Source organism: Phocoena phocoena, chromosome 16 (genome assembly GCF_963924675.1).
Source record: "Phocoena phocoena chromosome 16, mPhoPho1.1, whole genome shotgun sequence".
Lineage (NCBI taxonomy): Eukaryota > Metazoa > Chordata > Mammalia > Artiodactyla > Phocoenidae > Phocoena > Phocoena phocoena.
Window position 1 is genome coordinate 24,765,584 of NC_089234.1, and position 20,545 is coordinate 24,786,128.

At 49.3% G+C, this 20,545-nt stretch overlaps 1 protein-coding gene across 1 annotated transcript in view; it reads left to right on the top strand.

The window, feature by feature from the left end:
* Positions 1–1,463: 1,463 nt before the first annotated feature.
* The window catches only part of COL17A1 (collagen type XVII alpha 1 chain), a 42,788-nt gene continuing 23,706 nt past the window's right edge, over positions 1,464–20,545 (top strand). The window contains exons 1-16 of the mRNA XM_065893738.1: positions 1,464–1,518; positions 3,417–3,461; positions 4,707–4,811; positions 5,810–5,944; positions 8,092–8,139; positions 9,026–9,061; positions 10,086–10,133; positions 11,507–11,650; positions 12,880–13,038; positions 13,638–13,709; positions 15,078–15,149; positions 15,969–16,037; positions 17,121–17,282; positions 17,655–17,735; positions 18,875–18,919; positions 19,930–20,142. Of these exons, the coding sequence (XP_065749810.1) occupies positions 1,467–1,518; positions 3,417–3,461; positions 4,707–4,811; positions 5,810–5,944; positions 8,092–8,139; positions 9,026–9,061; positions 10,086–10,133; positions 11,507–11,650; positions 12,880–13,038; positions 13,638–13,709; positions 15,078–15,149; positions 15,969–16,037; positions 17,121–17,282; positions 17,655–17,735; positions 18,875–18,919; positions 19,930–20,142 (1,486 nt within the window). The 5' untranslated portion in view covers positions 1,464–1,466. The remainder of the gene's footprint in view (positions 1,519–3,416; positions 3,462–4,706; positions 4,812–5,809; positions 5,945–8,091; positions 8,140–9,025; positions 9,062–10,085; positions 10,134–11,506; positions 11,651–12,879; positions 13,039–13,637; positions 13,710–15,077; positions 15,150–15,968; positions 16,038–17,120; positions 17,283–17,654; positions 17,736–18,874; positions 18,920–19,929; positions 20,143–20,545) is intronic.

Genomic DNA, 20,545 nt, shown 5'->3' on the forward strand with positions numbered 1-20,545 from the left:
CACTCTTTGACATAAATCACAGCAAGATATTTTTCCATCTCCTACAGTAATGGAAATAAAAACAAAAATAAACAAATGGGACCTAATGAAATGTAAAAGCTTTTGCACAGCAAAGGAAACCATAAACAAGATGAAAAGACAGCCCTCAGAATGGGAGAAAATATCTGCAAATGAATCAATGGACAAAGGATTAATCTCCAAAATATATAAACAGCTCATGCAGCTCAATATTAAAAAAACAAACAACTCAATCCAAAAATGGGCAGAAGACCTAAATAAGCATTTCTCCAAAGAAGGCATACAGATGGCCAAGAAGCACATGAAAAGCTGCTCAACATCAGTAATTGTTAAGAGAAATGCAAGTCAAAACTACATGAGGTATCACCTCACACTGGTTAGAATGGGTATCATCAGAAAATCACAAACAACAAATGCTGGAGAGGGTGGAGAAAACGGAACCCTCTTGCATTTTTGGTGGGACTGTAAATTGATACAGCCACTATGGAGAACAGTATGGAGGTTCCTTACAAAACTAAAAATAGAATTACCATATGACCCAGCAATCCCACTACTGGGCATATACCCAGAGAAAACCATAATTCAAAAAGATACATGCACCCCAATGTTCATTGCAGCACTATTGGCAATAGCCAGGTCATGGAAGCAACCTAAATGCCCATCGACAGACGAATGGATAAAGAAGATGTGGTACGTATATACAATGGAATATTAGCCATAAAAAGAAATGAAATTGGGTCATTTATAGAGACGTGGATGGATGTAGGGACTGTCATACAGAGTGAAGTAAGTCAGAAAGAGAAAAGCAAATATCGTATATTAACGCATATATGTGGAACCTAGAAAATGGTTCAGATGAACCAGTTTGCAGAGCAGAAATTGAGCCACAGAAGTAGAAGAAAAACGTATGGACACCAAGGGGGGAAAGCGGCAGGGGTGGGTGGTGGTGGTGGGATGAATTGGGCGATTGGGATTGACGTGTATACACTGATGTGTATAAAATGGATGACTAATAACCTGTATAAAAAAATAAATTAAGAAACAGGTTATGAATTTTTGATTGTTGTGGCTGGATTATGGGAACAGGGATATTCATTGTCCTATTCTCCCTGTTTGTATATATTTTCTATTATAAAAAGTTAAAGTTGAAAGCAACTTAAATCTTTATCAGTGGGGAATGAGATAAATTATGGTGTCTCCATTCAAAAAAAAAAAATCCCAATACAAAGGAGTAGAATCCAAGGTGGAACTATTAAATTACTCTCTCACTGATACAGGAAGTGGGAATGACTCTTGTTAAAAAAATATACACATGAAAGAATTATGCTTTGAATTCTAGGAATCAAGTTTTGGTTCTCAGCTTGAATAGTAGGGACCTATACTTATGAAGTGATGGTCATAGACATGGTTATTCATGGTTTCTGGCTTTTTCCGTAGGGGGCAATGGTATGGATGTAACCAAGAAGAACAAACGAGATGGCAGTGAAGTCACCGAAAGACGTAAGAGCATGAAACGTGTCATTATAAAAGTAAAAAACATTTTGGAAAGAGTAAATAATTTATTCCTAATTCTACCACAATTACTGTATCTTTTTTTCTATTTCTTATGTTTTTGTTTTTAGTTTTTTTCTTAGCTTTTTCTTTTTGCTTTTTTTCCCCACTGTATCATTTTAAATGTTTTCCTAAATAGACTATTTCTTCCTATAAGAAGCCTTTTGTTGATTTTTTTAAACACACTTGTAATCAAAATGTGTTCTGCTTTTTCTTCAAAGATGAAAATCACCATTTCTACGTTCCAGTTTTTATAACCAGCATTTTTAATGGTTTCATAATATCCTGTTGAATGAATTTACAACAGCTTACTTAACCGTGTTCTTTTTTAGAGATACAGGGCAACAGAAATCCAAAAGAATAATATCCCATTATTGCAGGGACAAAGTTGGAATCACACTGGTGTCACAGTTGCAGTCTACACTGAAAACTGAAAACAGACACATTTCTTTTGTGAAATTGCCCAAATAATAAACTCAGAGACATTAAAATAGCCCCTTAACAGCTCTGACTCTTTCATTTATCCCGTGACTTTCATATATTGCCAATAAAAAATTCTGGCTCCACAGACTTGGGACTTTTAGCTTAAGCAAGAATTAATTTTTATGTGTCTTAGGATCCCAAAGGTCCACACAATGAGAGGTTTAGTGGAAGCTCAAGGACTATTATTCAAATCAAGCTGCCATTTTAGTCTGAAAAACCGTTTCCTTTTACGCATGGAATGATGCTTCTGCTCCATTCATAACGCCATGTCGCTGCTAGGACAACCAAGCTAATAGGAACACGCAGGGTGAAGAAGGAAAGGGTGAGGGAGCAGTAAGACGGGTGTGGGATGCAGCCGTTGCCAGCAGCACAAAGTGACGCCCCACAATCCTCCTCATCCTTTTCTCCTTTCACCAACCATACGTGCATACACAACACGCATGTGAATATGCTTGGGCCTGTGCACGAGAAGGGTGCTTCTAGAAACCCGCGACCTTCGCTAGATAGGTGCTCCTTGATGTCCAACCCGGAGGGAGGTAGTGGTTGGTGATGGTCACAGGCAGAGCACAGAACTGGCCCAGTTATGGTTTCGGGAATCTACTCACCTCCCCATGCTGCTGTAGAGGAAAGAGTGATTCAGGAAGGCAAGAGGTCTTTCTTCTAACTGGTGTTTTTCAAAAACACCGGAAGCTTTTGTGACCTCTGTAGACTCACCATCACTTGGAGTCTTCTCAGTTTCGGGAGGCAAAGGGACTGGTTCTTCAAGTCTGTCTTGGATGTTCATCTGTCGAAGCACCAAATGTGACTTACCGGCCCCCTTCCTTCCTACACCTCCTCACACTCAGGGGTGCCCCTGAAGACTTTAGAATGAATTATGATGTCCTTGAGACACCCCCAAATTCATAAAGAGGTCCAAGGTAATTATTCGCATCACAGTGTAATCAGCCAGGATGATATGCTGGCCTCAGCTGGACTGGGTGACCATTTAGAAGGGGCAGTGCAGAGAAAGAGAGTGACTTGAGGGCCTGATCCTCCTTCAGGGGCAAATCCAGGCCTGGACTAGATCTAATTGTTATATGAGAGACATTAATGCAAGACAACTCATTGTTCAAATCAGTGGGTAACTAACTACTTTTGGTACCAAAGGGATATAAACCTGTTTTCCAGGTACGTTAAGCCCTATTGTTATTGCACCTATTTGCTTTTACAGTGGGTCAGATCAAATACCTTAAAGCACAAGTGTATAAAAGTCTATATGGAACCTAATTTAATGAGCCGAGCCTGTGAACGATGTGACACCTCGCCAAAGTACAGAGATTTCAGTACATTACTTAAGATCTCATCTTTTCTTTGTCTTTTTCTAGTTATCACGGAAACAATAACTACAAGACTTACGTCCTTACCACCAAGTAAGTGACCATCTTGAGAGCTTTCTTCTCAGTAAGGCCTGTGTGAAGGGCTCCACATGTAACCTTTTCCATGGGTACTCACTCTCCCGTCGAGCAAGTCCAAAATATCTGAAATCTTTTATTTATTTATTTATTTATTTTGTGCTGTACGCGGGCCTCTCACTCTTGTGGCCTCTCCCGTTGTGGAGCACAGGCTCCGGACGCGCAGGCTCAGTGGCCATGGCTCACGGGCGCAGCCGCTCCGCGGCATGTGGCATCTTCCCAGACCAGGGCACGAACCTGTGTCCCCTGCATTGGCAGGCAGACTCTTAACCACTGTGCCACCATGGAAGCCCTGAAATCTTTTTTTTTAAACAGCTGTATTGCAATTACCTTATATCCCACAAAATCCACCCGTGCAAAGTGTATAATTCAATTGTTGTTAGTGTACAGAGTCGTGCAGCCCCTTTGCAACAATCTAATTTTAGAACATTTCCATCACTCAAAAAAACCCTCCATGGCCATTAGCAGTCACTCCCATTCCCCCTTCCTTCTCCCCAGCCCCTGAATACCACAAATCTACTTTCTGTCTCTATAAGTTTGCCTGATCTAGACACTGAAATTTCAGAAATCTTATCCAGCCTGCGCCTGGGGTGGGAGGAGGGAACCACAGCCAGGCTTCTGTCTGAATCCACTTTTTTCTCAGGAGGTTATTAGGGTTAGTGGATTCTATAATGGAGATCTGAGCCCTCAAACTAGCCCTGCACCTCTTGGGAAGCCTGACTCAATGTGGGGAGTGGGGAGATCCCTCCATCCACACACGAGGTTGGAGCATGATGGGCTGCCAGGTGAAACACCAGCAACCCAGAGCTCTCACTCATCCCTCCAACACTTCCAGTGGCTGCCATGTCCAGTGTACCGACCAGGCATTCAAAAAAAGCAAGCCCAACCCAGGCCTTGGCCTCAAGGAGTTTTCATCACTTGCTGACTTTTCAAATATTTAATTTTCCTAATCAGCAACTTGCTATGCTCCACCCAGGGAACTTTCTTTTTAAATTGGGTAGAATATTTGCTCATGACATTTGTATCAAAAACAAACGAACCGAGAGCACGGCAGCATGTATCGTGCAGTGCAGGTGGGAAAGGGGCCCCAAACCAAGAGCCTCGTGAGTGAGAAGCCAGGGAAGGCTTCCGAGGGGCAGGGAACGAGGAAACCCTCTGCACTGACTCCACTTGTAAATTGTCACCTGCTCCTCCTTTCTGCAGAAGGGGGCACCAGCAACGGCTATGCTAAAACAGGCTCTCTTGGTGGAGGGAGCCGGCTGGAGAAACAGAGCCTGATGCATGGCAGCAGCGGCTACATAAACTCAAGTAGGTGCCTGCTGGTGTGAGGGCTGGGGAAGGGCAGATGGACAGGGAGAGAGAGGGTCCTGAATGGAGGGGGACCATTACCACTGCTTGCCACCCATTCCAAATACCCCAAAGAGCTGTGTAAAGGACACACATCCCACCAAAGGTGAGACTTTCGACTTACCCACATTTGAAGCCTACTTAAAATGGAATCAGTTATCATTCTGTCCCCCAATATAAATAACAATAATTAATTAAGAAGGCTTCCTGGGGAGTTGACTCCTTTTCCACTGAATTACTCTCTTTAAGCCATCTCTTTTAGAAAAGGGTGTGCATATCTGAGGGTTTACAGTTTGAATTAACAACAACAAAAGAAACTTAACGATTGGGTTACTGTGCTAAGGAAATCTGGTGACATATGAACCCACACTTTGTGCGTTTCCACTGGGCAAACGTCCAACACAGGCCTAGTTGTTCCCAAAGAAGCATTCTTTCATGGTAGCTTTCAAACTGAAACAAAACAAAGCAGGGAAAACACACACACACACACACACACACACACACACACACACACACACACTACCGCTGAAGCCATTTTTAAAATCTTGGAATGACACTAAAGAAAAGACCCAAGACAGGCAAACAGCTGGGCTGACCAAGTGCAGCGCCTGCCCTTACCTCTCGAGGAATACTTCCACGTGGGGTTGTATTCTAGTCCACCCAGCAGTGCTCTACGATTGCAGGCCAGGTCCTCAAGAAACATCCCGCTTCTCCATTTCCATGCACTTTGGCCACAGACATAAAGGACCTCCCTACCTTCCAGTAGCAATAATTTCATCTCCCATTTCTGAGCAGCCGCGGGAATGCTGAGGGGTGGATCCTTTCAGACGTGCTCTCCTGAAGTCCTCTGGCCCCTCCATAGGGCCCTCCTTTATTAGGAGCAGTCTGTGTGCATTTAGTGGAACTGTATGTCAATCTGTGAAGTGCTCTGAGGGTCTGTGCTTTTTCCCCTCTTGTAGGTGGGAGCACACGAGGCAATGCCTCTACCTCCAGTTACAGGAGGGCCCCTGGTGAGTTGGCCTCCACTCTGCCCAACTCACCAGGCTCGACCTTTGAGAGAAAAACTCACGTCACCCGCCATGGAACATACGAAGGTACCGGTCCCACAGACTTTGAGAGAGAGCCACTCTCTTCCCTCAGTGACTTCTCTCATCCTTTGAAGACTGAAGCCTCAGCCACCTGTCTTCACCTGGGCCTTCCCACCTTTCTTTCCACTCTTGTTTCGGTTCTTTTATGGACTCAGGTTTCTTGGGGATTTTGTTGATTTATCGACCCCTCATTTATTCATTTATCCATTTAGTCACTTTTTTAGCTGGTATTTTATCAGATATCTACCAGGCGTTTAATGCCGTGCAGAATGCCTTGATGGATGCTTAAATGAATCAGACCTGGATCTTGTCTTCAAAGGGCCTAGAATTTAACAGACAAGTTAAGATGACAGATAAACTATAATGTAAAGTAGAAGGGGATTATCATTTCCAGTTGGGTCTTCAGGGAAGAGTCTATGTGGGAGGTGGCATCTGAGCTGGGCCTTCATGATGTGTAAGACCTTTACCCGATGGAGACCTGGCCTGTTCCAGGCTGCAGGAACAGCAGCACAGTGAAGGGAGTCCAGGGCTCAGGTACGAGCAGCAGTGGTACTTGTGTGAAGAGAGATGGAAAGACTCAGATTCGGTGCTAGGCCGAGATGTTTGGGCTTTATTCTGCACACAACGAGGAGCCACAGAGATTTCCGAGCAAAAGCGTCCATCATGTCTGTGGTCCAGGACTAGAACTCTGGTTGCCATGCTCAGGACAAATAGGGCGGGAAGAGGCTGAACACGGTGACAAGTTAGGAGGTGATCAGTAGTCCGGGGAGGGGAACCTTGGCCAGGACTGCGGTGGTAGCAATGGGAGCCGACAGGAGGACCTGGAGTGAAAGGTGTTGCAGAGCTGGAATTGACAGGCTTGTTAATTATTCAATTTTGGGGGGAAGGGAGAAAAAGGAGTCAGTGTTTCCACTGAGATTTCAGACACAGGTGGTTGGGTTCATTGTGGTGCCAACGACTGAAGCAGGGAAGCCAGGGGGAGGCCTCCCAGTGGATGAGTTCAGTTATTTTGTCCTAAAGTAGAGCTGCTGGCACAGCTTTCTGGTGGGGGTACCACGCAGGCAGTGGGACACACAGGACTCGAACTAAGGGGAGAAGTCAAGGCAAGACATCCGGTTTGGGGTTTTTCACAAGGAGTTGTTAGTAGAGGTTGGAAAACTGAAGGAGTTGGCCAGGGAAAGAGTTTAAAAGCAGAAGGGGGGCTTCCCTGGTTACGCAGTGGTTGAGAGTCCGCCTGCCGATGCAGGGGACACGGGTTCGTGCCCCGGTCTGGGAAGATCCCACATGCCGCGGAGCCTGCGCGTCCAGAGCCTGTGCTCCGCAACGGGAGAGGCCACGACAGTGAAAGGCCCACGTAATGCAAAAAAAAAAGCAGAAGGGAGCATAGAAAGATAAAGTTGGGGGAAGATGGAGAAAGAAGAGCCAGATCACAGAAAGGAGGAGGAGTCAATGGTGACGCCACTGAAGTCAGAGAGATAGAGAGAGAGAGAGGGAGGGAGGAAGCTCATGACCGAAAAGGAGAAGGCGAGAGGAAGGCATCTGGGTCCTGCTCCTGAGGTTACTGGAGTTCCTGATGATCTGAAGAAACAGTTTTAGTGGAAAATAGACAAGCCAGGCGGCAAATGGGTCTAAGAGTGAATGGATATGGGTACCAATGATGGAGAAGCAGGATTAAGGATGGGTACCCCAGTAAAGGATTTTGACCCACGGCTGCTAGGGCTAGGGAGAGCCCCGAATCTCGGCCAGGTGGATGGGGTCACCACAGTGCTTCCTGCTGCTCTGCCGGCACGTGGGCTTGTCTCTTCATTTCACAAGGCCCACATCCGGGACGAGCTGCATGGAGTCAGAGAACCCCTGGTGCTGACAGCACGTTCATTTGATCAGAGCCGGTTCGCTGGTGTCAGCACTGCATAGGGCCAATGCAGTGGAGGACGTGAAAACAAAAAGGAAACGAAAACTTCCTGCTCTCCTTTGCTCAAACCTTGCCCCACCACAGTAGATCAGTGACCAGAAGCGAGTGCCGCAAGCACATCCACTGGGCGAATCCTGGGTGCTGAACACCCAGGCTGCAGAGCTTCAGAAGGGACCCACTCTCTGGGAAGCCATTTGGGCCTAAGGGGCCATTTGTACTAAGTGTTTTCTCCTCTCTCCAGGGAGCTCCAGCGGCAACTCTTCCCCTGAGTACCCTCGGAAGGAGTTTGGTATGTCCTATCCCTATCTTCTGTAGAAATGGTCAAACGTGCCTGGCGGGGATGGAGGGGGAGCGTCATGAGTTGAGCGGATTCTTCTCGAGGAGTCTGACCTCTGCTGACCCCTCTTCCCTGCTCTTTATCCTGAAGCATCTTAAGGGGACTGTCAGCCACGTTCTTTTGCTCGTGAAATGGCAAGTTATCCATACAAGGCTCAGGCTTGGACAGATAAGCCCTCAGGCCAGGCAACAGTCATAGGATTTTTCCTTCCACAGGACGAGACCTCCCTGCCAAGGGGAGCAGGGCTTAGAATGCGCAGATGTCAAACATCCCAGCACCTCCTCCAAAGCAGTCTCAAAGGGACACATTTTAACCAAATGAAACCCTATGCTGTATCTTCTTCACATGACCTTAAATCTTTAGTCCGCGTTCTTGGGTTCTCACTGCATGAATTTATGATACGATCGTTGATTTTACAGTGATTATAATTTCATGCATTTATTTGCATACAGTGGGAAAACGAAGGCAGTCTCTACAGAAGACCCGGAAAGGGAAAGACCTGGCAGGCTTTCGATACAGTTGACCGGTGGGGTCAGCCAGTCCGAGTGGATCACGCGCCCAAACAATTTCCTTAGTTAACACTAAGTGTGAGCCAACTTCACATTCATTGGCTAACTTAACACCCTAAATGCACCGAGGCTTACAAAACTTTCTCTGCCCTTTGGCTATGTGGGCATGATTTACTAAGCATCCACTGTACATTAAGGCTTCTATCTGGATATAGATGCACTATGAAAACAACCTCCACCTCCCACCCAAATAGGTCTTCCTCCATGTCACAAATATTTAGCATGCCACCTCTTATATGTGCCTAATATTACTTTCCTCTGTTTCTCAGCGTCTTCTTCAACCAGAGGACGGAGCCAAACACGAGGTGAGCTCTGTTGCTGGATTCAGTTCAGTTCATTCAACCAGTATTTTCTGAGCTGCTAACGTGTGTCCAGCTGTGAGCCAGGAAATGTGAGGTGTAAAGAATGAATAAGTCACGACTTCCACCCTCAAGGAGCCTGTAGCGTCTGGGCATCTTCCGCTGGCTCCATGAGGGTGGGAAGGGCAGATTTTGACAGCGACCTAGCAAGTACACGGAGTGGTTCGCACTGCTGTGGATTGTCTGAAGGTGCTGGCGTCACATCTGGTTTCGCACCCGGTCTCCTGGGTGACTTTAACAAGATGTGCTATAATTGCCTTTGTGCGGCAAAAAGTGAGCACAAGCCCTTCTTTTTCATCGTTCCAGGGGACAAAGGGCTCCCTGAGAGTTTTGCACTCTCCACAACTGCCTGTAGATAAGGCCCTAGGAGGGAATGTGTCCTGGAGAAAGCTGGCCTTGATATATCCGGTGAGGGTGGCAAGGAGCGTGTGAGGGCTATATGGAAGGCAGAATTCTTCACAGGCCCTGGGAGTTCTCAATGACCAGTCTAAACTTCCCAGGGGCCTGGTTGTATTGGAAACTGGAAAGTTAGACACACACCGACCGCCTACAACTTCAGGCTGATAGTCCGATAGAGGCCCATACTCCACCTGAAGCTAATAATGTAAAATCACCCACTTTCTGCCCTAAAGAGGCCAGAATGGCTAAGGAAACACTACAGGCTTTAGAATTGTCTTGCTATTGCGGAGTGGGCCCTGTGAGAGGGGCTGGTCATTGCCGATCGTGACGGAGTCTCGGGGCTCAGCCTGGCGTTTCTGCTCCAGGCACCTGGGAGGTTAGCTGTGGGCAAGCTAGGGGGTAGAGAGAAGACGCCTCTTTCTAAGCACTCTTCCTGGGCACACCTAGCTTTTCTGTTCCCAGGACGCAGATTGCAGAGCAGCCCAAAAATAATCTGCCGCTCAGAGCTCAGTGTCAGGCACTGCGAGCCAGGCTCCCTCACTCACAGCGTCTCCATCTCTCCCCTGTACAGAGAGCGAGATCCGAGTTCGACTGCAGAGTGCATCCCCATCTACCCGATGTGAGTGCTCAGGTCTTGGGAAGGACCCAGGAATCCAGGGCTACTGCTGTGCGTGTGTGCGCGTGTGTGCGCGTGTCACTCCACCATAAGTGACATGTCTAAGGCCTTCTGTGACGGGGACTCCGGGCTGGGTGCAGGGAGTGAGGAGCTGTGAGTCAGTCATGGTCCCTGATGCTTCACAGTTCACAGACTAAGGGGAGACAATAAACCTACCAACCGTGACAGCTCTGGGAGCTGAGGGAGTGGGGGCCACAGGAGTCTCCCCGGGCTAGTCAGTCGCTTGAAGGGAGACTGAAGGGTGGGTCAGCTAGACTCAGCCAGATGAGAGGGCAGAGACACGGGAGGAAGGTTCAGTGCAGCTGAAGGAAAAAGAGCAGGAGGGGACGCAGTGGGGCTGATGAAGCTTAGAGAAGGCTCAGAAGCAGAGTGTAGGAGTTTGAACTTTATCTCGAATGTCCAGGATTTCCCGGTCTCTGTCTGTTGACTGTGTTGGACTCCTGTTGTTTGCCGTTTTGAAATGAGCCCAAATGGGTGAGAGCCAAGTACAAAGACTAGGAGGAGAAAGATCTGGGTCGAGTGGCTCAGCAATCAGAGCCTGGGACTTGCCCAAAGAGCTCAGGGCCTGGGCTGGACTCCAGGCCTGATGCTGTCTCACCTGAGTCCTTCCAGGCTCGGGGTGCCTGAGCACAAAGGCTGGAGCTCTCGGGAGAGGGGCTGCCTGGGCAGTCCTCCAGCAATGTTGTCTGAAGATGTCCTGTGCGTTGCCCTTGCGCGACGCCTCCCTCCCCTCTGTTGGCCACCTCAGGAGGCACGGGGTGCTCACTCCACTGAACCACCTCGCTACAGATTGTATCAGCCAGAGGGTCTTGCAATTAACCCACAGGAGAGCAGTGTAATATTTAAGAGTTATGGGCCACAAATTCCTTTTGACACTACAGAGCATACAAGGTCAGGGACCCAACACCTGAGGCATCCTGTACCCGGGATGAGACCACTGTTGAAGCATTTGTTTCAAGGGGTCTGGTGCTCCAACTGTCCTGGGTGTAAATGTTCCAGGATGACAGTGTCTTCCAGCCACAGAATCTTCCCTGTGCTGTCTGATGAGGTCTAATTAGGAAATATGTACTGAGAACTTTGACTGCCTTGTAGAGGCACTCTATTTATGCAGCCACTAATATTACAAAACACCAGGTTAATCGGTGCTATAAATTGACAAAAGGCAAAAATTATAAGGCTAATGAAAAACGTCCCGGCGGGTGAGGTGGATGCTTCATCCTCCCTAGTATTCAGAGTGCCGTGAATGTTCCTCCCACTGCACTTGGACTCAGGAAGGGATCCTGGGCCTGATGGAAAAGTGGAGGATTCCTTTACAGGGACGGAATTGGATGACGTCAAGCGTTTGCTCAAGGGAAGCCGATCAGCAAGCGTGAGCCCCACCCGGAATTCCTCTAACACACTCCCCATCCCCAAGAAAGGCACCGTGGAGACCAAACTGGTGACAGCGAGCTCCCAGTCAGGTAAGCCCCACAGCCCCGATCTGCTGTGGAAGGAAGGGAACAAGGTGGCAGATGTGTCCGCGCAGGGCTTTCAGGCCGTGGCAGAGACTTCACAAAACCCTGAGCATTGCTCTTCCTGCAGCGTGAGAATGTGGGCTGCATCCTTCTCACCCCAGTCTGGTCAACCATTCTATGTGCTGGCTATAGTCCGGCTCTAGAGCCTAGAGATTCTCTCCCAGGAGATTCTTGACATGTCCTGGGAATGTGTTGGCCAGGTTCCCTGAATGAAGACTACTGGGGAAAGTTGCGGTGTTTTCTATCATTCACTCATTCATCCAATGAACATTTATTATATGCCAAGCACCGGGCACTGAGGAAAGACAGTGAGCAGGATGGACACGGCCACTGCCCGTGTGGATGTGAGGGCTTCTGGGGGGAGTCAAGCAGGATGGGTGTAGCTCAGCATTCATATATCACGTGCCTACCAAGAGCAAGGTCTCTGGGGGGAGATGAGGAAAGAAGCCAGTTCTGCTATGAGGTGAAGCTTTCCTCTCATTCACTACTGAAGAAAAACCTTCTTGAGACAGTGATCTTGTGTTGTTCAATATAAAACCAAAACCTCAGGGTACTTTGTGACCTGAGTGGCTAACTCCCTCTCAGATGAGAAATAGGCAGAATTGACTTCAGACTTGAAGAAGTACCCATAGCCCCTCTTGGGGGCAGAGTGCCCCTTGGGTCTGGTTGGCACATGGGAATGTTTAAGGAGGGTTCAACCGGAGAAGGCTGCCACCCGTGCGGCGTGGCCTTGGGACGGAGGGCTTCCCTACCTGTGCTGCTGTCTGCCTGGAATTCTCCTGTAAGGGAGTCTCGGGTCCATGGCATCTTTGAAGGTGGAGTCAGCAACAGAGGGAGAGAGAGACCGTTGGTGGGGACAATGCACCAGGAGGTGGCAAAGGGGGCTTAGCAGGAGAAATGGGTGGACCGCAGAGCAAAATTTACCTACCTCAGATTTCACCAAGAGCCAACAAGAATTTCTAACCCAAGAGGTCAGGTTTTCACCAGCTCTGAGATTTCAAACAGAAGTGATATGACCAACTGTCCCAGTTCACCTCAGACTGAGGGGGTTGCCAGGGCATGGGATCTTCAAGGCTAAAACCAGGAAAGTCCTGGCAAACCAAGCCCACTGGATCCCCCCAGTACAGAGAGGGTTTGTCTCTCACTGGGGTGTGGTCGGGCATGTCTGTTTCCAGTGTTCGGCACCTATGACACAACCATCCTGGATGCCAACCTTCCCTCCCACATGTGGTCCTCCACACTGCCGGCAGGGTCCTCCATGGGCACCTATCACAACAACATCACAGCCCAGAGCTCATCCCTCCTCAACACCAATGCCTATTCTGCAGGATCAGGTACGTGGCTTGCAGTGCACATCCCCTCCCAGTCCTAAGCCCTCCACGCCTTATGATGGAGCTGAATGACCCCTCCAGCATTTGCCATCCCCAAGGCTTCTTAGAGGGGCTTTCTGTGGCTAAGCATCCCAAGATTTTTCCACTGGAACTTCAATTCAACTTCTATGGCATTTCCTCTGGTGGGTCCCCTATGGAAAGGACTACATGGTACAGTGTATCCAAAAAAAAATGTAATGGGAAAGAACATGAAAACAAATGTAAGGAACCTGGTTTCACTCCATGTGGATTAACTGTGTGACCTTAAGAGGTCATTTAACTTCTCTGGGCTTAAAATGCCTTCTCTGTAAAATGGTCACTAACAAGAGGGGCTTAGCTGGAACTGATGTCCACTCAAACCCCACCGACCTGTGACCGCCCATTGGCTGTTATGACCCAAGGCACACCACACACTAATGGTTGGTTCCGTGCTGCAAAGCAAGAGCCCAGGTTTTTCCTAAAAACAGAAATGTAACACAATGCAGTGCTGGCCTTTCTTCCTGTGCTTCTTTGCCCCTGTTCTGTGTGGACGTCCTCTCACCAGCCTTCTTCTTCCCCCACAGTCTTTGGAGTTCCCAACAACATGGCCTCCAGCTCCCCAGCTCTGCAGCCTGGAATCAGCACCAGCTCCTCAGGTCGGTGCTTGCCAGCTTGAAACAAACAGGGATGCTCTTGCCTAGTGAGGACAATGGAATGGTTTGTAGGGAGGATGTTCTTCCTGACGGAGAGCATGAGGACTTCCTCCACGCCCATGGCAACGTGGAACCAGCAGCCAAGGAGCTGCGTTAGAAGGCACAGAGCCTGCCCTCCATAGGAGACTGGGCTCAGTCCCAGAGGGAAAGGGCTAAGGGGGAGGGCGCCGGAGACCACACTTCCGTGCTTAATTCTGCTCTGGTCTCCTTACTTAATGGGAGAGGTGGAGAGATGGAAATAAAGGGGCCAAGTGAGGCAGAGCTCAGGACATTTTCAGGTGGAAAGCATTGTTAATTTAGAAAGAGCTTAACTTCACATCTTTTTATAAATATCGCAGTTCCTTGGGGGCTCAATAATGTTACTGCCTAACGTCCAAGGCAAACATAGGATCATTTTAAAGAAGGATGTGTGCACTCTAGTTCCACATACATCGTAATAGCCTATACGTGAATAAGTGATCCGCCCACACCTTTTGTTAAAGCAATCTGCCTCCTCTCTGTGAGATCATGACTAATAAATACGGTGATGTGGGCCTCCCTTATTTCCTTGGCTGGTATTCCTGGCTTCTGATTTTAACACCTCCAATTGACTAGAGTCCCACAAGCCCAGAAGACACCAGCTTCATGCTTTGTTCCTCCTGCCTTTGCTATTCAATCAATACTTTGCAAAGTCCTGACTGAGGAGGGCAGGCAAAGGGGATCCTTGATCTTGATCCTTGATCATGCTGGATCCATGATCTTGTGCCCCAAACTCTAGACAGGATGGAATAAGAGAAGCTGTTACCTGGGGAGGAATGAGCTTCTGCACATTGTTAAAAACAGACAAATAACCAGCCTTTGAAATCGTAATGGGGGCGAGGGGAGTTTTGTGTGTTTGAACCAAGAAAAGAAAGGAGGAAAACTAGGGTCCTGCCCAGTCAGTGCTTCTTAGCCTCCACTGTGTCTGTATCCACAGTTCCCACACTGTACACCACGGCACCCAAGGGTCCTGCAGGGAAGGGCACCCCTGGGATATTTTAAATCTTTGAGGCATACAGCAACAGACCCTATGCGAACTACCGCTATTAAGTTGTGTGAACCTAACTACTCAATAAATGGAGCTTAGTAACTTTTGCCTGGGGTAGGGAGGTGGGGTATTAAAAAAATTGCCACGTCAGTGAGAGTGTGGGAACTGAGAATGTCCGGGATCTCTGTCATATACAAAGGCATTACTTGTGAAAATGGTTTGGGGAGCTCCTGGGACTGGCTGCCTTAACCTGGGGGGGCCTCATCTATGTACCTGCACTCACCTGTCCTCAATTCCTCTCACAGTGTTTGGCATGCAGAACAATCTGGCCCCCAGTTCACCCGCCCTGTCCCATGGCATGGCCACCACCTCCACAGGTCCGTAACTGGGGTTTGGAGCCTAGGGGATGGGAAATAACGCCTCTTTGCAGCTATAACTCACAATAGCCCTTTTCAACAAGGGAATTAGAGGGGCAAAAATGTCCCTAAAAATCAATCGACCTTTCCCACCAAAGAAACAACCCTCCACACCTCGACCCGGAGATGCCAAGCTGAATCGTGCTGGCACAGACATGAGTGGGAGCCTGTGCTGGGGGGGCTCCTGTATATCCCCATGTCTCACTGCTGTCCTTGACAGCCCACTGTCACCGCAAGTCAATCATCTGGCTGACTTTATAGTGCACCTGGCGGGGTGGGGGACAGAAGAGGTGGGAGCCTCAGCCTTTGAACTCAACTCGCTTCCTGTTAAGTTGGAGTAGAAAGTCTAAGACACATGAAACGTCTGGGGGATCCTGTTAGCATGAATCAAGCTGTGCAGAGCAGGTGTTAGCTGAAGGAATTCAGAAGGGAAGGAGATGTGGGAGGGTCTGGGAGGACTTCACGGGGGAGGTGGCCTTTGGAATGGTCCTCCAAGGATGGGGATTATATCATAGACGTTTTCATCTGAACTCACTGCTGCCCCCAAGGTGGGAGAGAGTTGATTCCATTATCCATTATTATTCTGTTTATTATTATCGGGTTGGCCAAAAGTTCGTCCAGGATGCTACCGAAAACCCGAATGAACTTTGTGGCCGACCCAGTATCTTCCTCTCGCCTGGGGAGGCTGCCTGTCTGCCAGGGCGGGTCAGGCTGCTTCCACCCAGCGTGGAGCTGCCCTCCTATGCTGGCTCTGCTCATTCATAGGTTCCCCTCTTGCAGCGTATGGTGTGAAGAAAAACATGCCCCAGAGCCCTGCCGTTGTGAGCACTGGGGTGTCCACCTCCACAGGTGAGTGCTGTCCCCAGCTGCTGGGGGCAGGCTGGCACACAGGAAGAGCTGTTTCTGAGTGACACATGGCAGGAGGGGACATAACCCATTGGTGGTCTGAGGTCTGCAAATGGGACTCACCCCACGGGCCTCTTGGTTGTTTTCAGGAGTGGGCAGGTGGGTATGCCCCTTACCTTACCTTGGCCTTCCTGTCCCAGAGGGCCAGGAAGCTCCGCACCTGCCCAGGGTCAGGCACTCACACCCCAGCCCCCACCCTCGTTGGAAGCCCCTGGCCTGGTTACTGGTTACCCATCACAAGGGCCAGGGCGCCCCCCAGAGTCTGCCGCACCCTCCCTCCTTCCCGTGGAATCCATCAACTTAGGCTGCCACGAGTCACGTGTCCATCTCTCCCGTTGCTCTGATTCTGGTGCGTTTCCCTCCATTCAACAACTCATTCATTCAAAAGCTGTTTACTGAGCACCTGCTTTGTGTGAGACCGTGTTCTGAGTTCCCGGATTACAGACATAGGCAAGGAGGCTAGATTCCTGCCCTCACCAGGCTGACAGTTCCAGTGGAGGAGGCAGATAACAAACAAGTGGAAAAAGGATACAAGATAGTTACAGGAAATGACACATAATTGAAGGGCCGACATAATGGGGTGGTAGAGACAGGCCTGTGTGTACGCTGGGCGGAGTGGTCAGGAAAAGCGCCCCCAGGCTGCAAACACTTGAGACCTGCAGTTAAAAATGAACCCACCCAGTTGATTAAAGAAAGGCCTGCCTGACACAGCAACTTTTGACCATTCACTGAAGACCCTGTAATGTTCAGGTGGGGGGCAGCCCCTCAGGCCAGCCCCCAGCACTTCTGACATTGACCCGACCTCCTGATGGCCAGGCCCAGCTAGGCAGGGGAGGGTGTCTCTGGTCCCCAAGATGCTTCTTAGTAACCACGGCGAGCAAGAGCAGATGACCCTCCGACACACCCGCTAACCCTTCCTTTTCCTCCACCCTCCTCCCCTTCCTCTTCTCCTTCTTCTGGTCATTTCTTCCCTCTTCCTCTCCCTCCACGTTTTCCGTCCTCCTCACCCACTTCTTTCCTCTCCAGCCGGCACCACAAGTGTCCAGAACAATGACCTCTTGCACAAGGACTGTAAATTCCTGATCCTGGAGAAAGACAACACACCTGCCAAGAAGGAGATGGAGCTGCTGATCATGACCAAGGACAGCGGGAAGGTCTTCACCGCCTCCCCCGCCAGTGTCACTGCAAGTACGTGGGAGCCCACGAGACTTGGGTTTTGGAAGAAGGACAAACAGCGTAGACCGATGTCCTAGCAAGATGGTTTGAGACATTTGAATGATGAAACCAGTCATCCCATTCAAATGGAAAATGGCTGACAAATAGGGTGTCCCAGGGTCTGCCTTGAGTGCAGACAAGTCAGGGAAAGTCCAGCAAAGAGCTCCCAGAGTGTCTTTGGGCAATAATAAGTCTCCTAACCACAGGCCCAGACTGGGGGGATTAACCCCGGGAAAGCAGGCCCTCTTCCTACCAGGCTAACTTCTACCTCCACAAGCGGGAAAGGATGTGGGGTGGCGGGAGCGGGGAGACAGTATCCGGCATCACTGTGGGCTGCGTGCACAGCTTCTTTTTCAGAGGACACCCTGAGACAGGAAAAGCAAGCCGCACACAACACTGACACCTACCTAATGTCAGAAGCTAACGGTAAGAGCAAATCTGATGGCTGTCCGCTTTGACTCCGGCCAATCCATCTGTCATTTATTTGTCTCCCAAGACCTCAGTACTCTGCGTGTGGTCCTGGACCAGCAGCACCTGTGAGACCTGGGCGCGCGTTAGAAATGCAGAATCCTGGGCCCTAGCCCAGACCTGCTGTGTCGGAGGTTGCCTTTTAACAAGCTCCCCTGTTGATTCTCGTGTGCTAATTATAGAAGCAAAGTGTTCTCATGGTACATCTAAAGTCCACAGTGGTATTTTTTTCTCACCTTACTTGTCCTCCGTAATTCTCAGAGCTAATAGAAAAAGTCTTTTCAAAGCACTTGCTAGCTTTATTTTTTTTCTTCCCAAATACCTGGATTCTGTCTTGGATAACCACATTTCTTCACTGCTCTGCTTCCTATGTATCTCTCCAAATCACTGATTTTAAGGAGGTCAGTAAAGGAAGGGAAAAGTTAAGTCACAGAACAGTTTTTTTTAATGCAGATGACATCAGTTATAGTCCTCTCAAGGTTGGAAGCCAAGTCTTCTAAGTTAGCAGTTCCTTACATTTTAGGGGTGGAGGTGGGGTTTGGAGCCAAAAGATCCTTTGCAGAATCTGGTGAAAGCTATAAACAGTTTTCCCAGAAAATTCCACACATGCCCACAAACTCAGTGGTCAGACAGCATCCAGGACTCATGATCTGCTCTCCTCCAAGCCCATCTTTGCCTTTCTGTTCCCTCCACCCCAGGTTAGGAACCTGTGTGCAGTCTTGTAACCAAGAAATCAAGAGTCATTTCTCACAGGCACATTTATTATTTGAATGCCATGGTCATTCCTAACACGGTCCTCCAAAGAATGTCTCGGACTTTAGAGGTGGAAGGTCACAAGAAGGTTATGACACTGTGCTTTTTCCCACTGTGACTTGTTTGCCAAGCCGTGTCTTCAACAATGTGATTGTTGCAAATATGAGATCTGTGAGGACTTAGTTAATAGATGTTCCTGCACATGCACGTGGCTGTTCCACAAGGTCCCTGGGGGCACATCTACTTTAAGCCCTGTCCCAAGTCCACGCACAGGCTGGACTGGACTGGGCTCCTGCAGTTGAAAGGCTCAGTCAAAACATGTGTTCTCGGTGTTTGTATTTCAGGAGACGTGAAGACTGTGTCCGCAAAGGGCAAGGCTGCCTCTGCCGGTGAGTAAGACCTGGGCCGTGCAGTGACTGGAGCGGAAAGGGCTGGTTATGGTGAATGGAATAGATAACGGCCTCCTAGCCTGGAGCCAGGGCGTGCATGAGCCACCCAACTCTACAGATCTTCCCCAAAAGCCTTCAGTGGGAGCGGGGTGGAGGGCAGGGGAGGGGCTGGCTGGGGGCTGGAGGAGGGCTGCTGAAGGAGCTTAGCTCAGGAGATGTGCTTATGGGCCACACTGCCCCTGCTGGGTGCCCATTGTCTGCCCTTAGCTGCAGAGTCTGCCAACACGGCAGGAGCAGCACAGCAAGGCTACTGTTGTGTCTTACAAACGCCTCCCCTCCCCCCACCCACACGGGCTGCAAGGTGACACTAAGACCGCACACTTCTCCAGTCCTTTACACTTTCCTCACTTGCTCCCATAATCTTGTGAGAGAAGCAGATCAAGGGGTATCAGCCCATTTTAGATACTAAAAACTAAAAACACTTTCACTGAAACTAAAAAATAAATAAAAATAAAAAGCTTCCTGACCACCCCTTAAGAGCTGAGTGCAGTTCTAGGCACTGTGGGGATTACAAAGAAAGAGCCATGTGAACTGAGACATGAAGAAGAGAATTATTCAGCTTTGGGCATAATAAAATGCAGGAGGTTGTAGCAGATCCACATTCATAACCGAGAATTTTAAGCCTGGTCGTATCTGCTAATTACACTACATGCCTTATTTCATTCAACATCCATCTCATGAAGAAAGGTCGGCTTTGAACTCTGTTTTCTAAAAAATGAAACAGAGAGGTTAAGTGACTTTCTCTGGGTCACACAGCTCAAGGCCAGGATTGTCAGACCTCCACTCTTCGCCAGCCACAACCCTGTGTTTTTTCCAGGAGCCACACAGGAACCTGAAAGCCCCACTCACATTCACTCAGGCCCACAGGAAGGCACCAAAAGTTGGAGAATTTGGAGGGAAGAGGGCAAGAGCTGCCTGCATTCACCTTACCCTTGCCCTCTCTTCCACAGACTTCTACGGCTACAACCGCCACCGTGGGGGCGGCAGTAGCAGCGGCAGGGGCGCCGGCAGCGGGGGCTCCGGTGGAGGCGGCAAGGGCTCGTGGGGGGCAGTGCCAGCCTGGTGCCCCTGCGGCTCCTGCTGCAGCTGGTGGAAATGGCTGCTGGGCCTGCTCCTCACCTGGCTGCTGCTCCTGGGGCTGCTCTTTGGCCTCATCGCTCTGGGTATGTGGTGACGGCAGCCCCGCTGCCTGTTCCGAAGGGCGAGAATCAGTGAATGTCCCAAGCGTCAGGGGCCAAGGGTCCCGAGATCATGGGTGCAGACCCCATGTTACTGCAGATGAGAAAACTGGGCCTCCAGGAGGCATCTGGCCAAGGTCCCATGGCTGCTCCGTGGCTGAGCTGGGACTCTAAGGCAGCTCCTCGGTCCTGGCCCTGGGCCCCAACCCCGTGGCGTCCTGCTCTAAGCCCCTGGCTGCCCTTAACAATCAGGCCAGGCCTTTCATAACCTTTTTACTTTCCACGTTCTGTTGGCGCTCACACCAGCTCCCTGGGAGAGAGGGCCAGCTTTGTGACCGTCTCAGGTGATGGCCAGGCGTCTCCAAGGCTCGGTTCCAAATTTGAGTAG